Source organism: Mangifera indica, chromosome 8 (genome assembly GCF_011075055.1).
Source record: "Mangifera indica cultivar Alphonso chromosome 8, CATAS_Mindica_2.1, whole genome shotgun sequence".
NCBI classification, from domain to species: domain Eukaryota; kingdom Viridiplantae; phylum Streptophyta; class Magnoliopsida; order Sapindales; family Anacardiaceae; genus Mangifera; species Mangifera indica.
In genome coordinates, this window is record NC_058144.1 from 10,697,620 (window position 1) to 10,724,066 (window position 26,447).

General features: G+C 30.4%; 1 protein-coding gene and 1 pseudogene across 3 annotated transcripts; both read right to left on the reverse strand.

Annotated features, from left to right (window-relative positions):
- Nucleotides 1-5,440: 5,440 nt before the first annotated feature.
- LOC123224371 lies at nucleotides 5,441-6,980 on the reverse strand (annotated as a pseudogene).
- A 12,173-nt stretch (nucleotides 6,981-19,153) lies between these two features.
- On the reverse strand, nucleotides 19,154-25,459 carry LOC123222618 (probable polyamine transporter At1g31830). 3 transcript variants are annotated; one of them, XM_044645475.1, is made up of 5 exons: nucleotides 25,125-25,370; nucleotides 22,502-23,085; nucleotides 22,353-22,427; nucleotides 19,967-21,468; nucleotides 19,154-19,775 (listed from the first exon to the last, which is right to left on the reverse strand). In XM_044645475.1, exons 3-4 carry the CDS (start codon nucleotides 22,398-22,400, stop codon nucleotides 19,999-20,001), a joined length of 1,518 nt encoding a protein of 505 aa, XP_044501410.1. In that variant the 5' UTR covers nucleotides 22,401-22,427; nucleotides 22,502-23,085; nucleotides 25,125-25,370; the 3' UTR covers nucleotides 19,154-19,775; nucleotides 19,967-19,998. The 3 variants fall into 3 exon arrangements, with proteins under 3 accessions (XP_044501410.1, XP_044501409.1, XP_044501408.1); XM_044645474.1 differs by lacking the exons at nucleotides 22,353-22,427; nucleotides 22,502-23,085 and adding an exon at nucleotides 25,377-25,459 and having other exon boundaries at nucleotides 25,125-25,228; XM_044645473.1 differs by lacking the exons at nucleotides 19,154-19,775; nucleotides 22,353-22,427; nucleotides 22,502-23,085 and having other exon boundaries at nucleotides 19,918-21,468.
- Nucleotides 25,460-26,447: the final 988 nt, after the last annotated feature.

Consider the following 26,447-nt stretch of genomic DNA (forward strand, 5'->3'; position numbering starts at 1 on the left):
TAGAAGTCTTGATTCTAACATTCAAGTAAACTCTAATATTAACGTATTTGACACTCTAATCAAAGTCTTTGTCTTACTAGGTTAACATTATCCTCATGCGAGTGGTTATACTTTTATAAGAAATTTTCATTACTTAGCTTCCTTTCTTTTAAATCTTTATCATCTTTACTTAGCTTAAATTAGAATCACGTGGATAATAGAGTGATTCTATCTAAGCTTTCAAGAGAAAGACCTTGCAGAATGCCCATTATGTTTCATCTTTTTTTCATGCTCTTCGCCTTGTTACTTAAGCTTTTTTCAAGTTGAGTTATATTAAATTTGATGACAGGCCTTAGAGGACGGTTCACAATAGCAATCTAGACATTAATTAGGGAAAAAAAATCTATGGTTGCCAGCTCTTTGATGTGGATACTAATGTTGCTTCTCCTCTGGCGATGACAAATGCATATATGGTAAAATGTATCAGACTTGACTTACAAGTGTCTATGTCTTACATTCATTTCTGAAATGCCTATTTTGCATATAAAGACAGAGGTGAACACTTCAAGTTTGTTATTGTAAAGCAACTTCGATTGGCAAATTAATTTCTCACGTAGTTTTCTTGAGAAATTCGTGTTTGTTGTTTTGTTGACAAATTCTACACACAAGTTTTCACTTGAAAATGAACTAAAACCTTTTATTTATAATGGTGGCAAATCTGCAATTTTAAAATTCTAGATTGCCCAATAAATTCATACTTTGAAGTCTTGTCATGCATGTATACCAAATATATACCTTAAACATCTTAATCTTATCTCACTAATATTTTAACTTTTAAAATGTTATTTTTGTATTCATATAACATTTTATATGATTTTTATTATCCTTTGGAAGGTGCTACCATCTCTGAATAATTAATTCTCCCTCTCAAAAGTTTGGTTTATTAATGTTGCTCTTTAAATTCATCATGACATAGGTATGAGTCCCTTTTAGGACAATTCGAAAGTGTATTCTCAAACTCAACAACTATAATAAATATCTAACAATGTGTCATAGTGTAACATCCCTCCCTAGAAATACTACCCTCTGAAGGAGAAACGTTACGAATTAATATTTGGAGCGTCTATTTTTTTTTAAAATACTTTAAAATGAACTAATCACTAAAAATGTTTAGAAATTATTTTAAGAAAACTGAAAATCTGGAAGCGAACAAAAGATGTATATATCCCATGTGAAAACTCATCTAAAAATATCTGAGATCATGGAGTAATAATATACATGCCCCTAGATACAACTATATAACTATCTGAATAGGACAAAAAATCAACAATATCATATGCATGTAACAAAAACCATACGGAACCAGCCTTAACCTGGATCTATCTTTGTTAACCTAACCTTGCCTCGTAGTTACCTCGATCATCCATACCTGCGATGATGAAAGAAAAAGAAGTGAGAGATAAAAACACTCAGTAAAGGAAAAAAATTAAGTAAACTATCTCCTTTCTTGTTCTAAATCACCCTCGAGACTCAGTCTCACATCATAGCCTTCTCAAAGAATCGAATGCATAATCTAGTTCATCATTTATTATTTGGGTCACGCTTTGTCCCATCTAGTGTCTATTTGATACTTTTTGGATGCTGACTACAAGGATTTAACACTTTTCTAAGCTTAAGCTCTCTTCCTTTCTCTCACTATACCATTTCTAAATCTGAATTGTGCTCCACTACGAGCATACTCTATTACGAGCAGACCCTACTACAGGTCTATGTCCTACTACGGATGTGCCCTACTGAGGGCAGTGTAGTGTAAAGTGCCCCCTCATTGTTCGAAGCATGTATGCGTGCTTATCTCTTACCAATCTTGTTTCTATTTAAATCTATCTATAACCCACCAGACCATACTCTTAGGATGACTCTTGAATCCTGAGCCCCAAATTCTTTTTCTTGTTTTTCTTTATTTTCTTTTTCTCTCATTTCTTTCCATTCTTTCCTTTCCTTTATTTCTTTTCTTTCCAAAAACTGTAAATTACTGTTCATTTCACATTTTAATTAAGTTGATTCTTGAGCTGATAAGCTTATCGAGTTGACTAACTTAGCTACTTGAGCTCGGCTTAAAAGTCAAACTCAAATTGTTCAAGTCTAGAGCTTAACTTATTTACATTTTTACTAAAATTTAACTTTGTTTAAAAAAAAAAAACTAATGTTATAAGAGCATAATAATACTTTTATCAATTTTCACATACTATAACATTTTTATAGATCATGTAAACATTTAAAATAAAACAGTTTAACTATTTTACAAATTTAGTTATTTGTAATTTCAATCCTTACAATTTTGGAAACTCTAGTTGTCACTTTGAACAATCACAACCCATAATTGGTTGTTTCGTGAGCCTAGCAAACAATTGAGAAATCCCACCCATAGATGTTAAAGTCAATGAAGTAGTTGAGGGAAATTGACTATTTCCCACCCATTTTTTAGGCCTATCTCAAACTGATACCCACAGGAGATGAAAAACCCTTTCTCTCACCCATGACCAAACTGTCATCCAATTTCTTAGTTAGGGACAGGGGCAAAATTGATATTTTATTGTTTATATTAAAAAGTTATAAAATTTATTATTTTTCCCCCTCTTAGGTTTTAGAAACTAACATTTCATCTTTAACCAAAGTTTTTAAACTTTGAAAACTAACATTTTCACCCCCAAACCTGGGGTTTTCATATTTTTCAAACGCAGTCGTCCCCCATAACTTTCAAAAATAGCAGCTTCACCCCCATTCTTCAACTTCATCTTCCGACGTCGTCACCGACCTTCTTCTCCTGGTGCGATGACGGTGGTACAACGAAGAGATCTTCATCTCCTCGTTGCACGGTGTGACGAAGAGACGAAGATTTTTTCGTCGCATGATGCGACGAAAAGACAAAGATCTCTTCATCGCACGATGGTCCTTCGTCTGTTCTTCGTCGCACGAAGATAGAGATTTCTTCGTCGCACCATTTCCCCCTCCAGACACGACGACGAAGCGTCATCCTTCGTTCGTTCTTTTAGATTTGGAAGATGCTTCATCGTCCAGATCTGAGCGACGAAGGGTCATCTTTTGTAGTCGGAGATGCGAGATTGGTGGAATGTGTCAGTCGTCGGTGGTGGCCGGAGAAGAAAGCAAACCCTAGGGGTGAAATCTAAACTTTTTAAACTTTGAGGATGGGTTGAGTTGTTAGTTTTTAAAACTTGGAGGGGAAAAATGGTGAAATTTTAAAGTTTTAAGGTTTTAAACAGTGAAATATCGATTTTGCCCTTGTCTCTAATTGAGAAATTAGACGACAGTTTGGTCATGGGTGAGAGAAAAGGTTTTTTATCTCCCGTGGGTATCAGTTTGAGATAGACTTAAAAAATAGGTGAGAAATAGTCCTTTTCCCAATAGTTGAAGTGGGTCGTTAACATGCACAAAGAACATGGGAAAAGAAGAAGGCAAGTTCAATTTTGATTAGGCCAATTTTGATGAAATCGTGGGCTAAGAAGGATATTTCGATTATCCAAGGAAATAAGTGGTGGTTTGGGACCAACCAGACGTGTAATAAAAATGTGAGAGATAATGGGTGCATGAGATAGGATAGATTGTGTGGTTGAAAATGTGGGGTGGGTTGTTAGGGTGCAAAAGGTGACTGACAATAATGGTGGTAGAGAAGAAAAATGTGTTGATGTAAATTTAATATCTAAATAAGTGATATGATAATTTTATTAATTTGAGTTGATATAATAATTTTAAAAACTAAAACAGTTAGAGATAATATAATAATTTAACTTTTTGATATTGTGTTAGAATTTTTATATTAACGAAGTTAGATTTAGAGTAGGCTCATATGATTTATGCATTTGAGGGTTGAAGGAAATGTGTTTAGGGCAAAGCTTAGTTGGAAAATTTTTATTCACTCTTTGGTAAATTTTAGGGGCCTCCCAAATTAATAGTTTTTTGCTATGTATAAATTGTCATTCATGCATTAATCGAGACATAAGTAACAACTTTTTATCTAAAAGTTAACTCCATTAATGGAAAAAAGTCTTGCACAATGGTGAAAGTTAAATTATTATGTCATTTATATAAGTATTTCACTTTACAAAATTACTATATCACCACAAATTAACACAATTTTAAAATAGTTTTTTACATATCAAATTTGTTAGTAATACTACTTTTTTTCCCTTTTTCACTTTACCTCAATTTCCTTGCAAATTCTGCCAATTTTGTTAAGTTCGTGGTGGGTTGGATGGGTGACGATTGTGACGGATAGGATATTTAAACTCAGAATTGGATAGATTTAATTAAAGGTTTTCAAATATATTAAAATGTCATACTGTCTTGTTTGGAGTTTTAGTGGGTTGGGTTTGGGAAAGTGGTGGTTCTGGTGGGATTGGGCTTGGGCAAGTGGTGGTTTTAGTTGGGATAAATGATGGTTGTGATTATTAGAGTTTTCATACTTGAATATACTATCATATTTAAATAGTTAGGGTCAAATTAAAGAGTTTTTTTTTTTTTTTAAATTTCAAAATATTTTATAATCAAATTATAATTTTACTTTTATAGTGTTAGTTGTTTTTTTTTTTTTTATAAAAAAAATAGAATTAGATTTTGGAAGAAAAACATGATTTATAAATTTAATGGGTGAAAAAATATTACAAGGTTAAACCTTGGGTGGGAAAGGAAATAACTCAATTTTACCCTTTTCAGGCATGCGGATTTAATGATTCAAATTTTATGTTATGTTAAATAAAAAGGAAAAAAAAATGTTCCATAATTCAATATCGATTTTAAAAAAAAATTACAATCTGTTTTTTTAGTTTTGTCAAAAAATGATATAAATTTGTCAAAGAAATAAGAAAATAGATATGAGTGGATTTAATTTTTGCCGAGAATTACACAAAACATTTTTAATTATGTTTTTGATACAAGCAATGGTATCTATTTTAAATATAAAACTAGGTACACATTTATGTGTCATCATATAATTAAAAATTATTTTATCTTTAATTTAAAATTATTTAATTACATGATAACATATTTAAGTGTATACTTATTTTTATACTCAAAGTGAGCACCTACAGTTTTATTGTTTTGATATAAACTTTGATCTTTTTTACTAGCTCAAATTAACTTCAGATGATCAGATCCATAGGCAGAACTAAGACTTATATCTCCTATGATTGAATTGAATTGTGATTATGTGCTAGATTCCAATAAAAAATAGTTATTGCGCAAACCACACCTTCGAAAGATAGTAAAGATATATTTTAAATTTTGTCGGCGGAGTCAATAAAATTTATAATAAAAGTATATATATGTAATTTTAGTATATAATTTAGATATAAATATAATATATTATTATGTAAATGAATAGTATATCATTTATTAATTCAAATTATATATAAAAAATATATAGAACTAATATGGCTCTAAATAAGAAGTTGTGGCTTACTTGTAATAAGAATTGTGTTCTCAGACATCAGCCAGGATTTGTTATTCTATGAGTGCATCGGAATGCTCTTGGTTATGGCCATGAAAATCCGGGAGTAGAGAATTTCATCCATCTCTTTCTCTCGGCAAGCTTCAGACAAGGATGAATCACAAGGCCAATCACCACAGCAACAAGGCTTACAGCTGCATCTTGGAGAGAAGAAAGAGCCAACACAACACAAATCAGTATGGTCGGAGGAATACACATAAGAATTGTTCCAGCTGTGTTAACGGGTATCTTGTAAGGACGAGAAGCAGCTGGATATTTCATCCTTAATCGTATAAATGCTATGAACTCCAAAATCATGCCAAAACAGTACAAAAGGTTCTCTACAGCCACAATATGCTGACTGCTCAGCCATGACAACAGAATCGCGCCAGAAGCAGAGAACAAAATTCCAATTGAGGGAGTTCCATAACGAGATCTCTTAGCAAAACACTGAGGCAACATTCCTCGATCAGCCATCCCCAAAAGTTGAAAAGAATCACTGCTCATCTCAGCCAGAAACATGCCCGCATTCGACATTGCTGCAGCCCCTTGAATCCACGTTCTCAACCAAACTCCTCCAAGCAAATTGGCGACGTCTGAAAAATAACCATCAGCCCACAACTCACGATTAAGTGGAATAGCGCCAGTACCAATAAGAAGGGGGAAGAAATACCCAAGAACAACCAAGATCAGTGCATAAAATAGAGACTTTGGGAGAGTCTTCTTTGGATTATCCACCTCTCCAGCTAATGTACTAATCGAATCCCAATAGTTTAAATTCCAGAAAAGAGTGTTCAAATACGAATTCCATTTCACGTTATGTAGATTCACCACCAGCCATCTTGAAGGCTCCAACTTTGGGATTGCCACAAATCCCATAACTACGAAAGGAAGGAGGGAAAAAACCCCTATAAGAATAGCAATCCATCCCACAATGACTAAACCTCTGTAGTTCAAGAAAGTGAGAATAACAGTCAAACCTAATGCTGAAAAGGTTCTAAGTAAACCGCCACCTAGAGCCGGAATATCTGACTTCAGGTAGTCAAGAAATAGAACTGGGTACACAGCATTATCAATGATACCACTTATCCATTTCATCCAACCTTGCTGAAACCCCCAATAGGGACCTAAGGCAGATGAAACCCAAACCACATAACCACCATTCTCAGGGAACATGGTACACATCTCAGCAGTAATTAATGCTTCAGGAATACTCCATATGAGCGGAAAGATCAAGAAGCCGAGAAGGGCTAAAAGAGGACCAGCCGCCCCTACACTATCCTCGACACCAAAAGGGCCACCAGAAACCTCATAGAAAATTAGGAAAATAAGAGGTAAAACTGATACTTTTTTAACATTATCCACTCTAAGAGAAGAAGTTTCTTCATTTATATTAAGATACTGAGCACCGTTATTGTCTAACATAGTCTCAACGGAAGCTTCCCTTTCCCTAGTCACACGTTCGCTCAATACCTGCATTCAACATAATAAAAATCAAATTTCCCCATCAATTAAAATAAACTATTGTTAGAAGATTTGTTTTCTTTTAAAAAAGTTTAGGAAGTAGAATTCCTGATTCATTTCAGATTTGAAAGATACTACTGTTAGAAGATTTGGTTCATTTTTAGAGCATAGGAAATAGAAGATCTCGTTAATTTTTGGTGAAAAGTTTTATTAAGATAGTAGATTACGAAAATTATTGTTTTTTTTTTAATTGTTCTTTTAATTCAGTTCACTTCCATTACATTACCTTAAATTGATAATATAAGTATAAATACTGGATGAATGAATAAAATGTATTAAAAATTCATTCAAATTAAAAAAAGGTCAAAAGACTTATTCCACCCATGGATTGGTGAAATCCCAAACTTATACCCGTCATTCTTGAAAAATTCAAATACTCACTCTTTTGTTATAATTCACTATTAGGATTAAACGAAAAAATATTATTTAGCTAAAAATAATAAAGAAACTAACAATGTATCATTTTTTTTCTTGGATTTAAAAATCTAATAATTTCTCTATATTTAAAATTTCAAAATTTGTCATTTTCCTTCTTGGGTTTTTTTACTCACTATTTCTGGTAATCGTTGTTATCTCTAACTACATTCTCTCTCTCTTGACCCTGATTCGATGAAGATAAATGAAGACGTTTGTTTTTGTCAAACCATAGTCGAGAGGGAGAAAAAACATGTTTGGAGGTGATGACAACTGCCAGAAGTGGTGAGAAAAGAAACCCAGGGGAAAATTGTTCCATTTCCATTGTTTGTAGTGAATTTAATGAATTTCTCATAGGCATTTATTATATTCTTTTATATGAAGTTAGATTGAATTATCTATTAAAAACTATTTTAATGGGATCAGATTATTGACAAAAATCGCCTTCATCATTAAGATTTATATACATTATATATACTTAAATGCATATCACACAATGACACCGGAAATCCAATAAAATGAATATAAGTTTGCTCATTGATCCTTTTTTATTCCATCTAAATATCACTGTTTGTGTAAAACAGAAAAAGTTTAAGGTATATATTTAACGAGGCCAAATGACTTATTTCGACCCAAAGTTAGATGTGTTCTCAAAGTCATATCTATAGAGTTTAAAAAAACCAAAATCCCACTCATGAACCAATTGTCATTAAAATTTTTTATTTGGATTAAAGATAAAATTGTTATTTTACTAATAATATTAAAAAATATATAATTTTATCTTATTTTTTTTCTCGAATTTTGAAACTCGTAATTCACCCTAACCTGAACTTTGAAAAGTAAATTCCCCCCCACCAAATCCACTGCAAACTCCAACAATGACAATAGTAGTCGTTACTATTTCCATCTTTAGCTCAGTAGAGGAGGGAGGCAGTTGACGATGTCAATGGAGATGAAGAGCTTTATCTTTGTCGACGAAGAAGAGAAGGTGACGAATCCCTCTCCTCTCTTCGTTGGGAAAGAAACGAAGATGATTCTTCTTTGTCTCTTCGTCGACGAAGATAGAAGACAATAGAGATTTGTCCTCTTCTATCTTGATTGATGAAGAGATGGAGACGAATTGTGTTTGTCTTTCTTGACAAAAAGACGGGACAGATTCGTCTTTGCCTCTTCTTCATCAACAGAGACAAAATTCTTCGTCTCTGTCAACATCATTGGCCCTCTCCCTCCTCTATGGGACTAAAGGTGGAGATGGTGGCTGCCACCATTGCTATCGTCAGAGTTTGTAACATATTTAGGAGGGAAAAGTTACTTTTCAAAGTTGAGACTAGGGTTGAATTGCAAGTTTTCAAAATTTGAGAGGGAAAAAATGAAATAAATTATATATTTTTAAATATTATTAATAAAATGATGATATTACTTTTAGTTTTAATAAAAAATTTTAATGGCAATTGGTTTATAAATCGAATTTTGAGTTTTTTAAATTTTACGAATGTATATTTGTCTTTATATTATAATTTAGATGAGAAATAGCCTTTCGGCCTATTTAATGAATATAATAAAGTTATGACCTTTAATTAAAGAAATTCTTTTTTTCATGTGGCATGAAATGCATGGTATTGAATTACACTTTGCAAATGAGTGGACAAGTCAAATCAATATAAGTACGAGTCATAAATGAATTAAATTATATGGATAATGATTTCTAGAATTCATATCTAATTTTATAGGTATGGGTTGACCAGTATGTTACCTACTAATATTAATTATTCATTAATTCTCTTTTGGTTTTATTATTTTAATATATTTATTTTATAATTTTTAATATTGTTTTTCATAAGTACATAAGTATTTTGTAGAGAAACAAAAATTTAACTCAAATTATAAAAATGTTTTCTATAGAATTAAAGAATTTTATCATTAAACACAGAATGAATATTTATAACAAAGTGTTTATTATTTATATTCTTTAAATTTGTTTTCAATACAATAAATTCTTTAATTTTAGGATAAATTTGAGTTTATTTCATATCAAAAGAAGAGAAAATATGTGAAATTTATATTGTGTGTGTTGTAAATTTAATATTAAAAAAAAAGAAGAAAGTGAATTAAAAAAAATAGTGGATGACTCGTGGGTATTCACAGGCATATCCAACCTACCTATAAAAATTTACTACCTGTAGGTACAGATAAAAAAATCTAAGATCCATATCAATTTTTACTCGGGGTATTTATAAATCCTACAAGTGATCCATTCGTTTTACTAGGGTATACCGAATAAGGACAACTTGATGACCCAAATAGCGGTGGGAGCCGCGTGACAAACCTGTGCCACGCCTGTTGAAATTGTCTTAAAATGGAACAACTTTCATTGTGTTACAATAATATTATTGGTTATGATATTGTTAAATATATTGTCATGCTTACTTACCAGTCTCCAGTGATGTAACATTTTTCCTTTCAAAATTTCCATCCATAAAAAAAAGAAAAAAGAAAAAAACATATTAGTCGTTCATTTTACACTAAAAAAGAGTTTAGGGTGTTGAACAAAAAATTATTTATTTGATCACTGTGGCAGTAAAAAAGTAAGTGAAAGTGTCTTTATAGAGTATTTTATGGAGCAGGACTCATATGCTTCTTCAATAAAAAAGGTATATAATAAAAAAATAATATTATATATACATATTTTTTTATATATAATTAAATATAAAAATAATGTGTTATAATATAATTTGATATGATATTATACTTTTATTTTAAAATTATTAAATCACATATTAATATAATGTTAAATTATGAACTTAAGAGTATTTTAAAATAATATTATATATACATATTTTTAATGATAACAAAACAGCCGGACGTGTAAGTGAAAATCAAAAGAGGTTAAGAGGATTATAATAAAAAAACAGTTAATAATACGTAATTAAAATGTCAACTTGGGCAAAAGTTATAATATCAACAAAATTATATATATATTTTAAGTATATAATTAAATATAGAAATAATATATTATTATATAATTTTAAATTAAAAATAGAATTATATTTAATAACATAACAATACATTATTTGTATACTAATTATATATTTCTCATATATAATTACTCATATAACATCTATCAGTTTCAATTGTCCTATTAAGAAAACTAATAATTGTTTTTTCGATGGGTGTGACAAAAAAATAAATAAACAAAAGAAATCCATTAACCGATAGGCGAAAATTCCCATTATTTTGCCCAATACATTTCTCTGTCTAGGCTTTTCATTGTAAATGCTGCCCTTCTTTTTATTTGAAAAACTGATATCTCTTACTTAATCTATTTCTTTCCCAATATCATTATTTTAGAAGATAAAATAGTATATTATTATTCATCAAAATTCATATATACCCTCCTATCAAAATTAATTAATTTAACTTTTTTTAATAATATTATATAATTTTAATCAACCTTTAGATTATATGAATATAGTTAAGATCTGAATTTAATATCCACTTTATTTTTATTGCTAAGACGCTAACTTAATATCTATTTTACTCTCATTCCTAGCTTTAGAACTCTAACTTTTCAAATTTATTTATATTTATATTTTCATCTAAAAATTAGTTTAAAAAAAAAAGATCAAAATCATCTTAATTCACCCACGAGGTGAAGAGCTTAGGTTTAAGTTTTCCAACGATATATTAAAATTATACTATTGAGTGACCTAATCTAATAGTTATGTTGGTTTGACCCCAAAAAGAAAATCAGACTTAGATAAGATTCCTTGTTATCAAAAAAGAAATTATCTTAATTCAAATAAGTAGTATTTCATCATATTATTTATTATATAATTGCGAACTTGAATCTCCTATTAATTAATTTAAATTAATCATTTGTTAGAATAAATTAATATATACAAATAATTAATATGTTTGGTTAATAATTAAAAATATAATACGAATAAAATTATCACCTCACTAATGAATAATTGTTTATTTTTCTTTATTTGCTTTGAAGATGATCGGTAAATTTAGCCATTAAAAAAATTGACTATGAAACTTTAACATTATTTATGATAAAATAAAATGTTTTTAATTTTTTTATCACATACATTAAATCAGTTTAAGGTTTAAAGTTGAGGTGGTTTTATTTGAATAAAATTCTTCATTATCAAAAAAAAAAAAAAGACTTTGATCTAAATAAGTAGTATTTTGTCATATTATTTATTGTTTTATTTGAATATTTGAAATTAAAATTTTAAGATAGTTTTTATGTGAAAATGAATCCTTTTGTGTTAACTTGTACATTGTTGTTTTATATTTAATTTAGTTATTAAAATAATTTATTTATGTTAAAAATATTTAGTTTTTTATATTAAATTAGCGTAAAACAAAATGCTTAGAAAGTAGATATAAATAAGGTAGATGTGTAGGTTTGAGGTAAAAAATTAAGATTATTATCTTAGTGACAAATGAATTTCTTCTTTTTTGATCTTTTCGGTTTTTGAGATTATTAGTGTTTTTAGTGGGGTATTAATTAAAATTAGCAATAATTTTTTTGTCTAAACCTTTTAAAACAAATATATAGTTGTTTTATTTTTATAAGTAAATTTAATTTTAATTCTAAGAATAATTTCTCAACTAATTACGTTACTTTGGCTAATTACGTTGAATTTGATATAAGATAAGTTATGATTCCAAGATTTAGTAACTCATGTTTCAAGAATTCAAAACATATTTAAAAATTGATAAGTTTTTATTCAAATATAGATAAGAATGAAAAGATAAGCGTAAGTGAGGATAATGGTGAGTGCAAACGGGTGATGTGTAAGATACATAGGATACGCGAGTTATATAATATAATATTATATTATAATATAATATATATTAATAATCATAATAATTTTTAAATGTATATATTATATTGTTATTTATATATAATAATAATAATAATAATAATAATATTTTTTAAATACTATAGATATATAATGCGCACACTCTCGCGCATTCTTATACACCCTACGCACTCATATGTACTCTTACATACTCATATATGCCCTTACACACCCATATGCACCCTTATACACCTATACACACTTTTATGCACTCTACGCACCCATATATGCCCTACGCGCCCCTACACACCCGCGCATACCCTTACGCACCATTCTTCGCACTTATGTTAATCTTTTTATTTCGATCTATATTATAACAAAAATTGATTATTTCGAATAAGTTTTTGAATTTTCAAATCATAACCTAACAAATATAGAATGTTCATAGGCTATCTAAAAAAAATATTTTGATATAATTAACCGAGAGAGTGATGTAATTAGCCGATAATGGTGTTATTAGAAGCAAATTTAAATTTGCTTGAAAAATAAAATTACTATAAGTTTGTCTAAAAAAGTTTAGGCAAAAAAATTGGTGCTTACTTTAATTAATAACCCCTTTTTTTAGTGATTAAAAATAGGAAAAAAGACAATTTCCCACCCCTGATGAAAAATCCAAATATCCACCCAAAGTTTAATCTGTTTGGACCCACCTACATATTTTCTGTTAGGATTAAGGGGTGAATTTATCATTTTATCAATAATATTAAATAGTTAAAATTTTATCTTAGTTTCCCCCCTTTATTTTGAAAAATTAACATTTATCCCTTAAATTAAGTTTTAAAAAATTTATTTTTCCCCTGAAATATAGCCACTTTCTCCAACGACGGTGGAGAAGTTTTCGTCTAAAGGTCGACCACCTTTAGACGACGATTGTCGTCCAGATCTGAATGACAAACGTTGTCTAGATCTAGACGATGGAGAGTCATCTATTCTGGATAACGAAGCGTCATCTAGTCTGAACAATGGAGAGTCGTCTATTCTGGACGACGTTTCATCATCTATTCTGAACGACAAACGTCATCTAGAGAATGGACGATCCTCCGTCGTCTAGTGAAGGTCAATGAGCGTCGTCCAGATTTAGACGACGCTCATCACTCTCCCTCCAACCATGTTGTCGTCGGTGGCTAGAGGGAAAGTGAAAACAAAATTAGGGATTTGGGGGGGGGGGGGGGTGAAAGTCACTTTTCAAAGTTCAGGGATGGGGGTAAAAGTTAATTTTTAAAATCGAAGAGGGAAATACGATAGAATTATATAATTTGAATGTAAATAGTAAAATAACGGTTTTATTCCTATATTTAACGATGGGTGGGTGTTTGAGTTTTTCATCAAGCGTGGATATACTTTTGAGATAAGATTAAAACTTGGATGGGAAATAGCCCTTTTCCCATTAAAAATATTAATTATGAAACGTCAATGTTATTTATGATAAAGTAAGATGTTTTTAATTTTTTATCAGAGATATTTGACTGTAGTAATTAATTCATTTTTAATATATTTTTAAATAAAAAATTTTCTTCCATAAGCAATCTCAATTATAAGAATCAAGAAATAAAGTGGAAAAAGTTTAAAAAGAGATGAAATTACCTCAACGTCCTTAGCCACATATGATGGATTATGATTAACTGTCTGAAACGGAGGTTGATCCTGTATAGTATTTTTATAGTCAATGGTTTGTTGATTCACTATTTCTCTTTCACGGGTAACCTCTTCCTCCAACGTCGGCATGCCTGGATTTGAACCTTCCATTTCTTCTCAATCAAACAGGTAAAAGAGAAACAATGAGCGAATCTCAAGGCCAATGCGCGTAAAAAGAAAGAGGATATGAGAAAATAATTTTCCTTTCTTTGGTTATTGAATTTGATTGTATTGATTTATTTATTTTTTTAAAGGGAGAGGTGCACTGCTTTTTCTATAAGGTTTTCCACGAAAGTAAACTCGTGTTTGACTTTTCATTTGTTACTTTGAATAATTTTTGAAAAATAAAAATAAGATATAAATTTTAATATTTTTTTAAGTGAAGTTTGATATATTTTAGACTTTTTTTTAACTATTTTCAATTTGGTAACTTATTAGTAACTAATTTTTTTTTTTTCAATTAGTAACTTAATTTTTTTGAAGTTACTTAAATTTTTTTAATTAGTAACTTAATTTTTTTTTTAAGTTTGATATATTTCGTAAAATAAAAATAAGATATAAATTTTTTTTAATTAATTAGTAACTTGTTTTTTATTTATATAATTAGATGGAGAATTATGAACCCATCAATTTGATAAAACTGAACAACAATGCTTGACCTCCATTAATTATAATATGTTGAAGTTCAAGTGACTAAATTTTAAAACATTTATAAGAGTTAGACTTCTTTTTTGTCAATATCAAAATGACTAAATTTTAAAACCTTCATAGAAGTTACATTGCTTTTGGTGTGAATATCAAAGTCATTGTCAAAGTGCCTAAATTTCAAAACCTTTACAGAAGTTAAACTGTTTTTGGTGTGAATATCAAAGTGAGTAAATTTCAAGTAAACTCTAATATGAACGTATTTGACACTAAAATCAAAGTCTTTGTCTTATTGGGTTAACATTATCCTCACATGAGTGGTTCTACTTCATTACTTAATTTTCTCTCTTTTAAATCTTTACCCTTTTTATGTAGCTTAAATTAGAATCACTTGGATAACGGAGTGATTCTATTTAAGCTTTCAAGAGAAAGGTCTTGCAGATTGCCCATTATGTTTCATCCTTTTTTCATGCTCTTTGTCTTGTTATAGTAAATTTGATGAAAGGCCTTAGAGGACTGTTCACAATGGCAATCCAAACATTAATTAGGGGAAAAAAAATATCTATGGTTGCAAGCTCTTTGATGTGGCTACTAATGTTGCTTCTCCTCTGGAGATGACAGATGCATATATGGTTAGATGCATCAGACTTAACTTAAAAGTGTCTATGTCTTACATTCATTTCTGAAATGCATATTTTGCATGTAAAGGCAGAGGTGAACACTTCAAGTTTGTTATTGTAAAGCAATTTTGTTGACAAATTCTACACACAAGTTTTCACTTGAAAATGAACTAAAGCCTTCTATTTATAATGGTGGCAAATCTGCAATTTTATAATTCCAATTTGGCCCAACAAATTCACATTCAGAAGCTTTGTTATACATGTATATCAAATATAATACTTTAGCCATCTTAATTTTATCTCACTAACATTTTAGCTTTTAAAATGTTATTTTTGTATTCATATAACATTTTATATTATTTTTATTATTCTTCGAAAGGTGCTAACCATCTCCAGATAATTAATTCTCCCTCTCAAAAGTTTGGTTTATTGGTATTGCTCTTTAAGTTCATCATGACGTAGCCGTGAGTCCCTTTTAGGACAATTTGAAATTGTATTATGAAACTCAATAATTATAATAAATATCTAACAATGTGTCATAGTCTCTAAACCACAATTAAAAAATACTTCATCGAACCTAATATCTCCAATTGTACGTTCCGTACAGATAATATCCTTCGTTCTCCAATCTAGATCGATTTTGAACTTATAGATCGTCAAAGTTCTAATTTCGATTCTTTACAAATTGTTGATTTAAATATTCAAAACATATTATTATGAACATCTCACATAACTTATATTATACTCTAGTCAAAAATTTTAATTTTTAATATTTATCAACATTTGCTCCAAAACTTAGATTTAGATTAAATCAACAGATATTCAAAACTTAATACTTATTGAGTTAGCGGATCTCATCTTGATTATTATTCATCTCTATACGCAAATAACATATGATCAATATGGTTCCAGTTAACTTTAAGGGTAAAATTGTCAATTAATCGGTGTTATGGTTATTTTGATGGTTTTTCTGTATGTAGCTTGATGATGTTGGAAACAACAATGGTGTCGTTGATGCATTCGAGAAAAAGCCTGACTCAACTCCCCAACATTTTCATTAAGTTTTTTCTTTTTAACTTAAAGAAAAATTTGTGCCTGTTATATATATACATATATTGCTGCATAATAATCGTGTGTAATGCTTCTCTGATTCTTGAAGTATTTTTGAAGACCCGGTGCAGGCCTTGGAAGATGGGAGAGAAAGCATTTGAAGAGAAGCAGCTTTCTCCTTGAGCTGTAAATTCTCTTGGAGCATTTTTGTTCAATTAGCAATGAATGCATTTTGCAGATTGAAACTGAAATTTTTCTGATTGTAATCGAATTTTGCGGACACCTAAACTGGATTTTTGTTCAATTACTAGCGCAATGTTCTTAGTTTCAAGCATTGAAACTAGAATTTTGCAGACTATAATGGTTTACAAATTTAAAAAATTGTAATGCAAATTAATATAATGAATTAAGTTAACATATTTTACCTTGAATTTGGTAAATCAAAAAATCACATTGGTAAATTATTACTAATTTTGTTGTTTAAACTTGAATTTTTATATAAACGGTAATTTTGTATATTTAATTATATAATTATACATAAATTTTTAATTAAAATTATATTAATTTAAGATGGTGTTTTTGTTGTTATACTTAAAAAGAGTAAATAAATAATTTAATTTTAAATTAATAAAATATGTAAATATTTGAGTTTTTGAAATTTAAGTAGATGAAAGCTCACCGACGCTTGTCTTTCGTGGAAAGAGATGATAGAAAATTCTATAATGTGAACGGAGAGACTGAGAAAAGATGGCTGTTGACTGACTGACTGTTGACTGACTACTGCTGGAGAAAATGTGATGAAATTGGAAAGGCGGGCGAAAGTTAGAACAGAAGAGGGCCAGAGTTGCATTAATTTACTAGATTGACTGATTGACACTTCGAATTTCGTAATTAAATATTTATTTTAAAAACCATTAAACATTCCTATTAAAGCTATTAACCAGTTAAAATGTGTATATATGGATAGAAATATGAACAGCCTCTCTATGAACTTACACTATTTTCCATATCCCTACAGTATACTTGAATCCATATTACTAATCTTTTATATATATATATATATATATATATATATATATATATATATATAATTGAATTTAATATAAGTAGTTTGAGTTTAAAATTCAAATTGAATGAATCAAATTTAAAACAAACATTAAACTTATTTTCATTAAGTATTCTTCTCAGTGATGTCTATAAGTATCTTTTGTTGATATGGGACCATAAGGCTTTGGCTTAGTGGAGCTATATTTGGATAATGAAAGGTTGATTACAGATGTCACTTCTCCACAGACTCCACTAGGGATGGGAACGGGGAGGGGATCTCAATCCCCATCCCTGTCCCCATAGGAGATATCAATCCCCTTCTCCGACCCGTCCCCGCTACGAGGATGAAAACGATTCCCCATCCCCTTCCAGCAAAGAAAAATCTCTTCCCCATACCTGCAAAAAAATATATTCTTTTTACCTTGTAAATAAATATAAATATATTAAATAACAAAATTAAACACAAGTAAAATTAATTTATTATTTCAAATATCATAAATATAATATATTAACTTCTTTAATATGCACAACAAAAACCTAAATAAATTTGAAAAACATAAATAATTTAAAACTATAAAAATATATTAATATTTTAAATAAATATATTAATATAAAGGGACGGGGATAGGGGCGGGGAGGGAAAGGGTCGGGGCTGGGAGGGGACACATGTATCCCCATCCCCGGCCCGTCCCCAATTGCGGAGATTTTTTTGTCTCCGTCCCCGTCCCCGTCCCAGTCCCTTTCTCTGTTTCTATCGGGGAATCCCCTCCCCGTTGAGGTCGAGGAGGGTCGGGGGCCCTAAAATCGGACCCAAATTGCCATCCCTAGACTCCACCCTCAGGGAATAGGGTTGTAACTTATATTGAGTAGACATACTTTAACTTATATTTTCCTTTTTTAAGGTTTTCATTATCTTAATTTGTTTTTTTGGGAAAAACAAAGATAATTTTTCACTCAAGTTTTAGTTCAATCTCAAAATTATATTGACGATAGATGAAAAATCAAAATACTCACTCATAGATTAACTATCATCCAAATTTTCAGTTAGAAATAAAGATAAAATTATCATTTTACCTATGAACCTTAAAACTAAAAAATTTATATCATTTCTCTCCTTATTTTAAAAAACTCACATTTACCCTCATGATTAAACTTTGTAAAATTCACTTTCTCAATTTCCAAATTTCATTTGCGGTGGCTTAGGGAATTGGTCGAAAAGAAGCATAGGTCTTCTCCGATGAAGAAATACCCTTCGTTGTCCAGATCTAGAAGAAGAGACGAAAGATGATGTGTCATGTTCGAACGATTGTCCTTCATTGTCCTTCGTGGTCGAATATGAAAGATGGATAGAAAACGTCAACCATTGGCTGAAATGATAGTGGCCAGAGAAGGAAACAAATATTACGATTGAAATCTAAATTTTTTAAATTTTGAGAATGAGTTGAAGTGTTAGTTTTTAAAATCTAGGAGAGAATAATATAAATTTCAAGATTTTAAAATTTATGGATAAAGTAATGATTTTATCTCTAGCTTTAATTAAAAATTTAGATAATAATTAGTTTATTAATAGATATTTAGATTTTTTATCTATCGTAAACATAATTTTATGGTTAAATTAAAATTTGAATAAGAAATAATCTTTTTTTCCCTTTTTTGGTCATGCCTGAATTTGTGTTATTTCTCCACATTTGAAAGCAAAAGGCAAAAATGTTGATCAATGTCTTGAATGTGACAGTAGTAATTATTACTTTAGCGTCGGTGGCACTGCAGTTGTGCAGTGATTATTACTCTACTCTGACAATTCACTAGCAAATTATAAATTTTTATTCTTTAGATCATAGAACAATGACAAATTTCACCAGTACTCTTGATTATTGGAGCCAACATTTACAAACTGCTAGTATGGTTCTGAAATGCTAATCTTTGCAGCTTCAACAGGGGAACCAACATTTACAAACTGTACCCCTGACTTGGCCAATGCTCTTGGTTATATTTTCTTCTCTCCATCTGACTGCTTAAAACCAATCAATACCCATCGACCTTCCAAACTCAGACTCTCTGGAAGTCGCTGGTTGTTTGCTGAATTACTACCACCCAAATGATCATCTCCCAATTGGTGCCGAATTTGAAATCACTAGGCAATAAGTTCCATGAAAGGAACCCTCTTTCAGTATCCACCCCTAGGGGTTGAATGAGCTAAGCAAGGTTACATAGGTTGTGAATACTTTAGTGCTTGTAATATTCCTAACGTCATTAGAAATTATTTTGCAATGACAAGCAGCTCTGCCGTTGGTGATGAAGGATTTTTCGGGGGCTTTGTGCTTTTCCCATACTTTTGGAATAATATTTACATTGGCCATTGCCCTTCTCTTGGGAAAATAAATAACCAATAAAACTATATATTTAATATGTATTATTACGTCATTAAAAAAATATCGCACATAAGTTTATAAATAAGAAGATATGGCATACTTGTCATATGTAAGAGTAATGTTATATGTACATATTTTTGGTATATAATTTATGTACATAATGATGTATCATAATGTAATTAGGTAATTTTAAAACACGTGTCATCATATGATAAAAAAATATCTAATCATATGATAACATCTTATCTATGTGCATAAATTATGTATCAAAAATAGATACACATAATTTTATTGTCATATGTAATGTGTTCTCAGACATTAGCCAGGATTTGTTATTCTATTCGTGCATCAGAATTCTCTTGGGTAAGGCCACGAAGATCTGGGAGGTTAGGATTGGCACAGAATTTCATCCATCTCTTTCTCTCGGCATACTTGAGAGAAGGCTGCGTCGCAAAGCCAATCACCACAGCACCAAGGCTAAAAGCTGCAACTTTGAGTGAAGAAAAAGCCAACACAACACAAATCAGTATAGTTGGAGGAATACACATAAGAATTGATCCAGCTGTGTTAACGGGTATCTTGTAAGGACGCGAAGCAGCTGGATATTTCATCCTTAATCGTATAAATGCTATAAACTCCAAAATCATGCCAAAACAGTACAAAAAGTTCTCTGCAGCCACAATCTCCTGAAAGCTCAGCCATGACAACATAATCACACCAGAAGCAGAGAACAAAATTCCAATTGAGGGAGTTCCATAACGAGATCTCTTAGCAAAACACTGAGGCAACATTCCTCGATCAGCCATCCCCAAAAGTTGAAAAGAATCACTGCTCATCTCAGCTACAAACATGCCCACATTCGACATTGCTGCAGCCCCTTGAATCCACGATCTCAACCAAACTCCGCCAAGCAAATTGGCGACGTCTGAAAAATAACCATCAGTCCACAATTCACGATTAAGTGGAATAGCGCCAGTACCGATAAGAAGGGGGAAGAAATACGCAAGTACAACCAAGATCAGTGCATAAAATAGAGACTTTGGGAGAGTCTTCTTTGGATTATCCACTTCTCCAGCTAATGTACTAATCGAATCCCAATAGTTTAAACTCCAGAAAAGAGTGTTCAAATACAAATTCCAATTCACGTTATGTAGATTCACCACCAGCCATCTTGAAGGCTCCAACTTTGGGATTGCCACAAATCCCATAACTATGAAAGGAAGGAGGGAAAAAACCCCTAGAAGGATAGCAACCCACCCCACAATGACTAAACCTCTATAGTTCAAGAAAGTGAGAATAGCAGTCAAACCCAACGCAGAAAAGGTTCTAGGTAAACCACCACCTAGAGCCGGAATACCTGACTTCAGGTAGTCAAGAAATAGAACTGGGTACAAAGCATTATCAATGACACCACTTAGCCATTTCATCCAACCTTGCTGAAACCCCCAATAGGGACCTAAGGCAGATGAAACCCAAGCCACATAACCACCATTCTCAGGGAACATGGTACCCATCTCAGCAGTAATTAATGCTTCAGGAATACTCCATATGAGCGGAAAGATCAAGAAGCCGAGAAGGGCTAAAAGAGGACCAGCTGCCCCTACACTATCCTCGGCACCAAAAGGGCCCCCAGAAACCTCATAGAAAATTAGGAAAATAAGAGGTAAAACTGATATTTTTTTAACATTATCCACTCTAGGAGAAGAAGGTTCTTCATTTATATTAAGATACTGAGCACCATTATTGTCTAACACAGTCTCAACGGAAGCTTCTCTTTCCCTAGTCACACGTTCGCTCAAAACCTGCTTTCAGCATAATAAAAATCAAATTTCCCCGTCAATTAAAAGATACTATCGTTAGAAGATTTGGTTCCTTTTTAGAGTATAGGAAATAGAAGATCTCATTAATTTAGGGTGGAAAGCTTGGTAGATTGCGAAAATTAATGTTTTATTTTATTGTTCTTTTAATTCAGTTCACTTCCCTCACATTACCTTAAATTGATAATATAAGAATAAAATTTGGATGAATGGATAAAACATGTTAAAATTTTATTCAAATAAAAAAAGGATAAAAGACTTATTCTCACCCCTGGTTTGGTGAAATCTTGAACTTATACCCTTCATCTTTAAAAAACTCAAACACTCATATTTCTATTAAAATTCATTGATAGAATTAAGAGTAAAAATATTATTTAGCTAAAAATATAAAAAAAAAAGTAAAAATTTCTTACATTTCCCTATTTAGGTTTAAAAATCGAATAATTTCTCTTCACCTAAAGTTTGAAAATTGGTTATTTCTCCCTTGGGGCTTTTTTCCTCAGCACTTCTAGTGGCCGTCACTGTCTACAACCGTGTTCTCTCTCCCTCCTGACCTCGATTAGACAAAAACGTTTCGTATTCATTAGACTAGGGTTAAGAGTGAAAGAGGACATGAAAGGAGATGGGACGATCATTGGAAGTGTTGAGGAAAAAAACTTAACAAGAAATTATCACTTTTTAAATTTTAGGTGAAAAAATTATTAAATTTTTAAACCTAGGAGAAAAATGTGATAAACTTTTTTAGTTTTTTTTTAATGTTTTTAATTAAATAACATTTTTACTCTTGACCCTAAAAGTGAATTTTAACAGAAAAATAAGTATTTGAGTTTTTAAAAGTTGACGGATATGAGTTTGAGATTTCACCAAACCTTTGGTGGGAATAAGTCTTTTGGCCAATAAAAGCACAACCATTGCATGGTAGCACAACCAAGGTTCTGATTTTTTTTTTTTTCAAATTTGTTCACAAGTGTTTTTTGGAGTTGTCTATAAAATTGTCGGAGATTTGCCAAAGTTTCTTAAGCTTGCTATAGATTTGCACCCTTCACGCACCCTTTCCAAATTTGCCACACCCTTCCACGCACCCGCACCCGTTCTTGCACCCCTTCACGCATCCTTTCCAAATTATCGCACCCTTTCACGCACCCGCATCCGTTTTCACAGCACTTCACGCACCCTTTCCAAATTTGTTGCACCCTTTTACGCACCCGCACCTATTCCCACACCCCTTCACCCACCCTTTCCAAATCATTGTACCCTTTTAAACACCTGCACTCGTTCCCGCACCCCTACACACACCCTTTCCAAATTTGTTGCACCCTTTCAAGCATCCGCACCTGTAACCCTTCACAAACCATTTCCAAATTTGCCGCACCCGTTCCTGCACCCCTTCAAGCACCCTTTCCAAATTTGTCGTACCCTTCCAGGCACCCGCACCCTTTCCAAATTGCCACACCCTTTCACGCACCCGCACCCGCACCCGCACCCGTTCTTACACCCCTTCAAGCACCTGCACCCGTTCCCGCACCCCTTCACGCACCCTTTCCAAATTGTCACACCCTTTCACACACCCGCAACCCTTCCACGCATCATTTCGCACATTTTCTTACCCATTCAAAAAAAGCGCACCGTTTTCAGAAAACGCTCGGTATATCCATCATTTTATAATTATATAAATGTATATAAAAATCAATTATTATATAAAAAATTAATATGTTTTTCATCTGTAAATATTATTCGTTACAGAAAAATTAAATTTAATACATATCATCTGAAATATAAGAGATTAATACTGTGAAAGCTACTGTAAAAGCTGAGCAATTAGAAGAGGAATATTTTTAGAATGAAAAATATGATTTACTTAAAAAGGTAAAAGTTAAGAATTCATACCGAAAAAGGTTTACGCGGTAAACTAGTTGCCTATTTTAATTTATTTCCCCAAAAAAATAGTTAATAATTTGTAATTAAAATGTCAACTTGGGCAAAAGTTATAATATCAAAAAAATACTATAAACATATATTTTTTAAGTATATAATTAAATATACAAATGATATATTATTATATAATTAAATATTTTAAATTAAAAATAAAATTATACTTAATCTTTATATATATATATATATATATATATATATATATATAGAGAGAGAGAGAGAGAGAGAGAGAGAGAGAGAGAGAGAGAGAGAGAGGTAATAGTGCTCTATAATATTTACCAGTTCAAATCATCGTATTAAAAAAATTAATAATTTTTTTTTTCCAATGAGCGTGACAAAAATAAAATAAAAGAAATCCATTAACCGATAGGTGAATATTCTCATTATTTTGCCCAATACATCTCTCCATCCAGGCTTTTCATTGTAATGGTTGCCTTTTTTTAAATTGAAAAACTGGCATCTTTTACTTAATCGATTTCTTTCCCAATATTATTATTATTCTTATTATTATAGAGGATAAAATAGTGTATTATTATTATTCACCTAAATTCATATATGTCAATCATATCAAAATTAATTAATTTAACTTTTTTTAAATAATGTTATACAATCCTAATCACCTTTTATATTTATACGGGTTTAACAAACACCCTAATTTAATCTCTATTTTATTTTTATTCTCAAGACTCTTAAAATCATCTTAATTCGCCCCTAAGGTAGAGAGTTTGGATTTAAATCCTTTAACGATATATCAAAATTATACTGTTGATTAATCTAGTATAGTAGTTATGTTGGTTTGACTCCAAAAAGATAGTAAGACTCGTATAAAATTTCTTGTTACCAAAAAAGAAATCATCTTAATTCAAATAAGTAGTATTTGATCATATTATTTATTATATATTTGTGAACTTGAATCTCTTATTAATTAATTTAAATTAATAATGAGTTAGAATAAATTAATATATACAAATAATTAATATATTTGATTAATAATAAAAAATATAATACAAATAAAATTATATCCTTAGTAACGAATGACTGTTTCTTTTTCTTTATTTGCTTGGGAGATTATTGGTACATTTAGTCATTAAAAATATTAACTATAAAACTTCAACGTTATTTATGATAAAATAAGATGTTTTTAATTTTTTATCGTAGATATTTGATTGGTCTAAGGTTTAAAGTTGGAGTGGTTGATTTGAATAAAATTTTTTGTTATTAAAAAAATTATTTTAATTCAAATAAATAGTATTTTATTATATTATTTATTGTTTTGTTTGAAGATTTGAAATTAAACTTTTAATATAGTTTTTATGGGTTGGCTAATTTTTTTGTGTTAACTCGTGAATTATTGTTTTGTAGTTAATTTAATTATTAAAATAATTTATTTATATTAAAAAATATCTAGTTTTTTATATTAAATTAGCGTAAAACAGAATGCTTAGAAAGCAGATATAAGTATGGTGGATGGATAAGTTTCAGGTAAAAAATTAAGATTATTATCTTAGTAACAAATGAATTTTTATTTCTTTTTTTGGTTTTTGAAATTATCAGTATCTTTAGTGATTAAAAATATTAACTATGAAACGCCAACATTAATTATGATAAAATAAGGTATTTGACTGGATTAATTAATTTATTTTTAATGTATATTTAAATAAAAAATTTCTTCAATAAAAGATCTTAGTTATAAGAATCAAGAAATAAACCTCCACAGTATTTCTGCAGTCAACGGTCCGTTGATTCGCTATTTCTCGCTCACCAGAAACCTCCGCCTCCGGTGCAGGCATGCCTAGATCTGAGCCTTCCGTTTCTTCTCAATCACAAGGAAATGGAAAAATCAGAACAAAAAAAGAAAAAGTAGGTAAAAGAAATGCGACGAGTGAATCTCGCATATATATGCGCGTAAAAAGATAGAGGATCTGAGAAAATAATAGTTAATTGTGTTCAGGAGAACTCACATAAATTTTGCTACTTGTCGATATTTGATTGTATTGATTTATTTATTTTTTATAAGGGAAGTATTGGATACATCAACATGAGGTGCACTGGTTTCTCTCGAAGTTTTTCCACGAAAGGAATCTCGTGTTTGACTTTTCCACGACATAAGGCGTTGCATAAGGTGGATTTTCCACCACATGGCAGACCAATTGGATATTTGTGTGAAAATGCAATCAATGATTTGATGGCTTCCCACATGTGAATATAATTCTCTCACGGCCGAAGGACTATTTCTTAACCAAAGTATATTGTTTTTTCAAGCTTCTTTTCGTTAATTTTTAAAATTTTTTTTACCTATTTACAAACAGTTAAAATTAATGATTTTAAAAAAAAAATAATCATTTTATCTATAATATTAAAAATAAACTTAAATTTGATTTCATTTTTTCTTTAAACCCTAAAAACTAATAATTTTTTCCAACTTAAATTTTCAAAAATAGTATTTTTTCCCTAGGGTTTCCAAGTTTTCAAATTCAATTTTTTGGTGACGTTTTCTCCTTTCTGGGGACGACGACGACGACAAAGAGAACCACCAAAAGGAGGTCGCACTGGAGAGAAAGAGACCCAAGTTTTCAGATATATTTTAATATTAATTATCTTTCCACTATATTGTTCTTTTATTTATATATTACAAATACAGATATCTGAATTATGATATTATCCTGTTTATAAAATACAAACGATAGATATTTTAATTTATATTATTCTTCTATTTAATTTTTTATTTATAATTGTATCCGATTTGTAATCTGAAGTTTGTAAAATCATTAGAATATATATATACACACCCAAAGTCCCAAGTTTCAGTAAAGTATTTATTTTATAATAATTATATCACATTTGCAATCTGAAATTTGTATAAATAGTGCAAAATATGGTTTTGAAGTCCAAAATATAATCAGAATACATATTATAATATTCTGAATACTAATTACAAAACTAGAAGTTTTATACATATAAGATAATATATAGACCTGAAGTTTCCAAAAATTAATCTCAATATTTTCTATATAAAATCAGTTGTTTTGTAA

What these genes read in the sequence shown, in the direction of transcription:
- LOC123222618 (XM_044645474.1), bottom strand. Translation starts at nt 25,205, where the DNA reads ATGCCTGCACCGGAGGCGGAGGTTTCTGGTGAGCGAGAAATAGCGAAT. An exon ending in ACTGCAGAAATACTGTGGAG is followed by an intron (nt 21,469 to 25,124) that starts GTTTATTTCTTG and finishes TGCTGAAAGCAG; the next exon opens with GTTTTGAGCGAACGTGTGAC.